The sequence below is a fragment of the Solanum tuberosum genome, unplaced genomic scaffold, assembly GCF_000226075.1.
Source record: "Solanum tuberosum cultivar DM 1-3 516 R44 unplaced genomic scaffold, SolTub_3.0 scf00819, whole genome shotgun sequence".
Classification (NCBI taxonomy): Eukaryota; Viridiplantae; Streptophyta; class Magnoliopsida; order Solanales; family Solanaceae; genus Solanum; species Solanum tuberosum.
In genome coordinates this window covers 39640-47332 of record NW_006239779.1, presented here as the reverse complement: position 1 = coordinate 47332, position 7693 = coordinate 39640, and the positions used below count along the sequence as shown (strand labels likewise).

Below are 7693 nucleotides of genomic sequence, written 5' to 3'. Positions count from 1 at the left end.
ATCTTGTTTGCCTTTCAATTTCGGTGAGTTGCCGTTTCACTTTTGATTCACCGACCCGCCTCGATTATCTTCAGTTGTGAACATTGTCACTTTGGGCATGGTCATGCCATCTGGACGATTCACCCTTTTGGTTAGGCGACTCCCATTGTGGAGTTTACACTTCTTTCAATGGTTTTGATCTTTCTTTCAAGTGTATTCATTCTAGTCTTGTTCTTTAGCCTTCAAAATGATTAATCCTTGAAATAAATTAAGTAGTTGTTTTCATTATTAGTGTGCTAATTTACTCAAAGTAATTACTTTGTCCTGTTAACTATTTCAAAATATATTTTATTTTTACATGTTCCTTTTAACATATTAGGAAAAGACAACTTTTTCCTCCATATTTTACACTTCTCGCATTAGTTACTTATATCCTAAATCATTTTTAGGATCTAATACTAAAACATTATGTAATATGGATATTATAGTCTAATACTTGTATTAATCATAATTCCTTCAGTCCATCTTTATTTGTCCACTATACTATTTTGGGATGTTCAACAATACTTGTCCAGCTTATAAAATTACTCCCTCCGTCCAACAATTGTTGTCCACTATACTATTTTAGAATGTCCAACAATACATGTCCACTTTATGAAATCAATGGATAATTTTACACTTAGTTCCTAGTTTACCCTTATCACTAATTGTAGTCATTTTCCTATTACATTTTTCAAGATATTATATATATTATATTTAAAGGGTGATATAGTAATATTATCCTTTTATTTATAGTTTCTTAAGAAGTATGCAAAGTCAATAGTGGACAAGTATTGTTGGACAAAGGGAGTAATGAATAGTTTATCATGTTGTGTCTAGTTTCTTAATTTCTGTGTCAAGTCAATAGTGAACAACTATTATTGGACAGATAGAATATTTCTTAATGGGTTGCAAAATTCAAAGAGAACATTTAAAAGTGAGGAGGGACTAGTTAGGTAATCCTAGAGTTACAAAGTTGTTCTTTTCAGACTCAATTGATATGGATTTCAATCCCATTTAATTATATTCCGCATTCTTAAAGGTGATTATTTTAGAATGAGACGATTTCTGTTTTTACTAATTTGTGAATATTTTAATTTGATACAAATGACAAAAAGTTGGTCAATATGTATAATTATATATTATCAACAAATGAGTGATTGATTTTTGCAGTCATTTCTGGTTGCTTTCCTTAACCAGAGGTAAAACAAGTATTTACAATTTATGATTTTAGAATTCTAACTCTTCTAATTTGAAGGATTTTAAATAAATATTTTTTTATAAATTTTAATAAATTTCTTAAGATAAATACATAATTTACATTAAAATTATTGAGTTCAGTGAAATCTTCTACTTTAGTTTTTGACTCCACTTCAACTCCGCCCTAACTGTTTTATTTCATAGTAGCCCGTTAAAGCACCCTTGTTCCACATCTAGATATGTAGGGCTACACATAGTGTGGACACTCTATCTCTATATATATATATTCTACAACATTCTCTTGTAATTATCCTAGAGTTCAAAATATAAATTACGTACCCAATTTTTGGAAATATTAATAGTTTAATTGGTTGATCGACTATATAAAATTTTACTTTATTATTCTGGGTTCGATTCTTCATTTTGTAATCCTCTCCCTTACTAAAATTTTCTTTAAAATATAATACAATTTTTACCCAATTACCAATTCTACGATCTCTTGACATTTGAATTTAAACTTATAATTATTTTCACATTATATTTTCAACTATCAAACTCTTCATTTCTCTATTAATCTAGACTATACCTCCTAATTTTTAGAATGCTATAGATACAAAGAAATTAGTGTCACCACTTGTGCCGCCAGAAAGTAATGAACCAATAATTATGCATTTCGAATTACTGACTAATATTTTCCTTCACAAGTTTAAAACTGTTTTTCTCACAATTATTTTGGCGTTGACTTTCTTAACGCGATTTATAATAAGTTAAAAGGTAGAAAGAGCACATAGTTAATAATTAATATACTGAAAAAAATGTGAAGTAATAAGGTGTTATGTTCACATAATCACATTTCACATTCAAAAGGAGGGGACACACTGTTTGCATGGATTATGATAGTCGTCTTTATAATCACAATGTAGTTACTTTTCCTAAGTATTCGAGATAATATAGACTAGTCAACACTTTAGCATCTCGTTTTAAGACTTTTTTGTGCAATCCATTTCATTAAGGAAAAGCTAGACCAATTCGTTTATTATAACTGAAAGACACTTTTTTTTTTATCATTTTCTGTATAAAAAGAATTTCCGATCATATCAAAACTAGATGGTATAACATGAATTAAGTTCATTTTAAAATCATATTTCCAATTTCTTCACTAATTAACAATGATTGCCCCAATCATTACCTCATTGATTCACACATTTTTTCTAATTTCTCTTTAGATGCCAACAAGTAAATATTCTGATTGTATCCTTGGTGGTTGGAGTTGAATAAGAAAAAAAAAATGTTATGATTGACCACTAACTAGCCACAAAGGTTTAATTAATTATTGAATTGTTTACTCCCTATAACTAAACAAGATTTTATATCAATATATATATATATATATATATATAGATAATTTTTATTATTATCAGAAATAAATTTTCTTATTACATTTTGCATCAGATTTGAGATTATTAACTACTCATAATTTTGTGCTTAATTTAAAAAAAAGAAGTATTTATTGAAATTATTAACTGGCTACGATTTTGGGCTCATTTTTCAAGAGAATAGATTTATTTGTGTGCTTAATTTTAGGACAACATATCCTTCCTTTATCATGTTCGTTAAGTGCATATTTAGATTTGCGACACTTGTCATATTTGAAATTTTATATCTCTACTACATCAATTATTTTCTTAATTGAATCATTTAAAACATAGCCATTGTGGCCTCTTCTTCCTCCATGCAGTTGGCTTGGATCATGATACAAATCCTTAGACAATGACTTAATGAATCAATCAAGCTATTAACTCATTTATCTTACACTCTCTATATTTGATATCAGCCTTAATCGATCCTTCCTCATGGATTACGTCACAACATTCACATTTATCGATCTGAAAAAGACATAAAAAAGACAAAAAAGTTAATAAAAATACAAAAGTCGAGTTGTTGACTTTCAATATTTGGTTGATTTAGAAGATGCAAAATGTAATTTGGGTTTTTCCTAAAGACGTAAATGTTTCACTTCAATTGTCTTTACTAATAACAAAGTGTGTATTAGTCGAGTTGCAATAAGTGCATTCATAACTATTAGAATTTTTCTATAATTATCTTTTAGGAGACCTAAATCCTAATAGTAAATTATTATTTTTATAGTGTCAGCGTACAAAAGTTTAATTCATAGAGACACTTATGAGAGATTATGGATGTGGAAAATGTTACCTGGATACGTTTTATTGCTGGTGAGTAAACATAAATTTCAGAAACATACTCTGCAGAAAAATTTCCAGAAGACAAACAAGCTCCTATCCCTCGAGGCCATCCTCTACTATACGTTGTAATGATTTCACCCCTTTGAGTTTTCTCAACGGACTTGAAGAAAAATACATGAGGAGCTTCACAAGGATTCCAAGAAGGACCCCTAACATCAAACATATATTGTGGTTGGCTAGAACTTCTTTGCCATGTTCTAAATGTTACAATAGGTCGTTGTATCCAACTTCTAGGCATAATTTTCTCATAAATATGAGCTGAGTATCCCCAAGAAACTGAAAATGTCCAACTTTTAGACCTATGGTGGCATATAGTTTGTTGTAACATGCGCGATTGATCGTAGAATGCAGCTTTAAGGAGGTGGGAACCTGCTTGGGCACGAGTCATAGAGGGAAATATTGGGTCAACCGTATCATAATGGTGAAGGGACGTTAATAGAGACTTTGGATGATACGATAGAAATCCAGATATATCACCACGAAGATCAATCTACAAAGGTATAAATATGAAAGTATTAATTAGCTAGTAGTATGTAGCATTTAGGGAAAAGAGAAAAGTACACTCAAAGTAATTTGTACAATAGTTGATAAGACTTTCCTCACCCAATAATAAATGCTTTATATATGCATATAATTTGTTTTTGTTAAATTCATTTAATATAAGGAAAGTTTTTAATATAGCAGAAATGGAGACTTAAAATTTGCTTTATTTGAAATATTATTTGTTTGCCACGGCACTTAATTACTTGGCTAAATATTGTTCATTTCTTTGACCTTTTTATTCTTCAGTGTGTTGGGAGGGTAAGTAGGTGGCTTTAGTAATGGAGTATTAATTCTCTTGCTTTTTAGAATAAAAAGAATTTAATTTTGTACATTGACAAAGTAAAAGTAATTTTTACACTATTTATTCAACTACAAGAAAATCAGAGTTACTAAGTAAAAATATAAATAATTACCTGAAAAATAAAGCAATTATCAGGGTAGATAAGTCAAATCCCCCCACACAAAAAAAAGAGCATATATAATACATAGGTCGTCAGGCCAAGTAGACACACTCTTCCTATATGACTTAATGTACGTAGGACGTCATATAGGATGTGAATTGTCAAGTATGACGTATGTGTCTACTTGTTCAACTCTATACAAGTTTAAGTGCCAACTTGTGCAGATCTAAAGTTAGACGACGAGGCCAAGTTAAAGATCATAACGTTTATGTATTATGAAGATACCTGATGAATACCCTGAAGAGGGGTAAGATTTACTCCAAGGTCAGCAACACAAACCATTGTTGTTCGATCAGACGATTTCAAATGAGCATACCTCTTTAAGCAAGACATCACATTGTGAGCAAATTCTCTAGCCAAAGGATAACTCAATATAATTCCAGCTCCACCAAAACCTTGATGAAATGAGTACCAATAATTTGACAATATAAATTCCGAATGTCCACCAAAATAATAATACTTCGTATGATCATATTGTGCAAGAATATCAACCATATTATCAACAAAAAATATAGTATCATCGTCCCCCAAAATTACCCATCTTACCCCTTCATGTGCCTGTCTAACCACTTCCATAATCCCATGAACCATTCTTAAAACTCTTGGATCAACATGATTTGTTTCCCTAACAAGTTTTCGAACATCATCGGATATTCGATAAGGAGGTGAATTTAAGGACCATGGAAGGAGATCACCTCTAGGAGGAACATCTAGAAAAATATGTCCTCTTGTAACATTTGGTCTCCACCATGCTTCAACATAGTGTTTTCTATGATGCCATGCTCTTTCATTGCCTAAAAGTCCAAAAACAAGGTGACTAATGTTGGTTTGTGCAACAATTTTGGATGATGTTCTTGTTTGAGAAGTAGATAAAAAATTAGAGTTATTGAGAAAGATAATGGCGCACATGTATAAGAATAAACAACAAATTAGCATTTTTTTACAAATGCTAAGGACATTGAATTTGTCTTGTTTAGACATGTTTGAGTAGAGAGAAGTTGAGAATTGTAGAATGAAAACAAGTGAACCAATGCTCATTTTAACTTTTCAATTAGGCAATGAGTAATAACACCCCCCCCCCCCCCCATCCAAACCCCATAAAAAAACAAAGGAAATAAATAAATATTTATTTCATTGGCTTTCACTAATTCATTTTGACTTTTGAAAGCCAACCTTTTGTACCTTTTACTAAGTATTGATGTTATGTTAGTATACATCTAAAAACAAGAATTTCCATCCTATTTTCTTTAACTAGTATACGTGCCCGCGCGTTGCGCGGATTATATCATAATTTTGATAAATTGTATAAATAACTAATTGAAATGCTTCTCCGAATAAATAACTACCTCACACTATCTCTATATAAAAACAATACAATATATAAACTTAGTTCATTTACTAAATTTTTTAACAATAATTATAATTATAAAATTATTTACTTTATTTATTTACAAATTAATAAAAATCACAAATATCCTCACATAATCCATATTATCCTTTTGTGTGCATTTTTTAAAAATCCTTTTATATGCATTTGTTTACTATTAATTTGAATCTTTTAATTTAGTGTATTACCTATTAATAGGAGGATATTAAATCATATTAACTTTAAAATTTTCATCTACTATATTGTTTCTCAATAAATAAATAATAATAGGATTATTGAATTCATATTCCTTCATCCTTTGTATAACAATTTTAACAAAGAGCTAGGGAGAACATTTATTGGTAACAATCAATCCAAAACATGATTTATGTGTCTAAATATAAATAATGACATTAAAACACTGTCACAATTTAAAATTTTAATCCACTTTCAACCCTAAATATCTAAAATAGAAATGTTTTGCACAAATCAAATGAATATTTTAAAAATATGTTGTTCGTAAATTAATATTTTATGGTTCGGTAAATTCTATAGGATTTGTTTTTATCAATATATCAATAAAATAGAAATGATTTGCACAAATCAAATGAATATTTTTAAAATATGTTATACGTTATTCGTAAATTAATATTTTATGATTCAGTAAATTCTATAGGAATTGTTTTTATCAATATATTAATAATTTTTTGCCTATAAATATGATAAGAATACAAATATTATTATCCAAATAAATCCATAACTTAATAAAGCGATAGAACAATCTTGTTGAGTAGTTATCTAGAACTCAAACTCATTAAATTAAACCCACTTTTAAAATTGTATTCAATTATCTTGCAATACCTTCAAATTCAAAATAACTAATAATTGGTAAATTGTAAAAACGGTTTATAAATTTAAAAATAATGAAGAATAGTTATAAAGTTGAATATACTAATATGAATTTGTATAGATGGAATTATAAGATTCAATTTATAAGTATAATGGCTAATGCTTCTTCTATTGTTTGATTCCAGATTGTTGTCCTCAAAGTTTATTGATTGTCCAGAAATAAATTTATCTGAAAGTAAATTTTTAATCTCATTATAAAAGTTATTTGTTTGACTAAGCAACCTACAATCAGAAAAAGGAAATTAGCGTCCAATATATATGTAAAATCATTTCATGACAATCATAAATTCCAATAAAATAATTTACCATGCATAAAAACTTTTCTAATAAATAACACAAATTATTGATAGATTATAATCAAATCAAATCATATTAAAGTCTGATTGGTAAGCAAATTGAGCACATATATATTTATTTAAGTGTTGCCTCCATGAATAATATGAACCAAAAAAAAAAAAACCTCATGTTAAAGTTTTATTGATAAGCAAATTGAGCACATATATATTTGTGTTACCTCCATGAATAATGTATAACCAATGAACGAACATGATTGAAGATTGAACAAAAAAAAACTTGATTGAAGGATTGAAGAATAGGTGCAAAAGAATTTAGAGAATAAAATAAGAAGTTTGATGGAAAAATTATTTTATATAGAAAATAAATAATAGATTAAAATTCGGCTTTATCTAAAATAGAGTTAGTTTTTAATTCAAATTTTAAAAGATGAATCGTAACTTCCCATTCAAATCCAAAATTCAAAAATTTAATAATATTTAGTTGAATACATTTTTTCCCTATTTAGTTGGATGCGTTTTTATTTTCTGTCTAGAATTAAAATTAATGCATTTTTGAAACAACTTTTGTAACCGTAGATTTTTGTATTATTTATTATTATAATTATTATTGTTATTATTGTTATTATTATTATTATT

The 7693-nt window shown here is 28.3% G+C and overlaps 1 protein-coding gene across 1 annotated transcript; it reads right to left on the bottom strand.

Moving 5' to 3' along the window:
• Positions 1-3005: 3005 nt before the first annotated feature.
• LOC102581971 (uncharacterized) lies at positions 3006-5395 on the bottom strand. The gene is made up of 3 exons (XM_006367630.1): positions 4712-5395; positions 3433-3972; positions 3006-3104 (listed from the first exon to the last, which is right to left on the bottom strand). Exons 1-3 carry the CDS (start codon positions 5393-5395, stop codon positions 3006-3008), a joined length of 1323 nt encoding a protein of 440 aa, XP_006367692.1.
• Positions 5396-7693: the final 2298 nt, after the last annotated feature.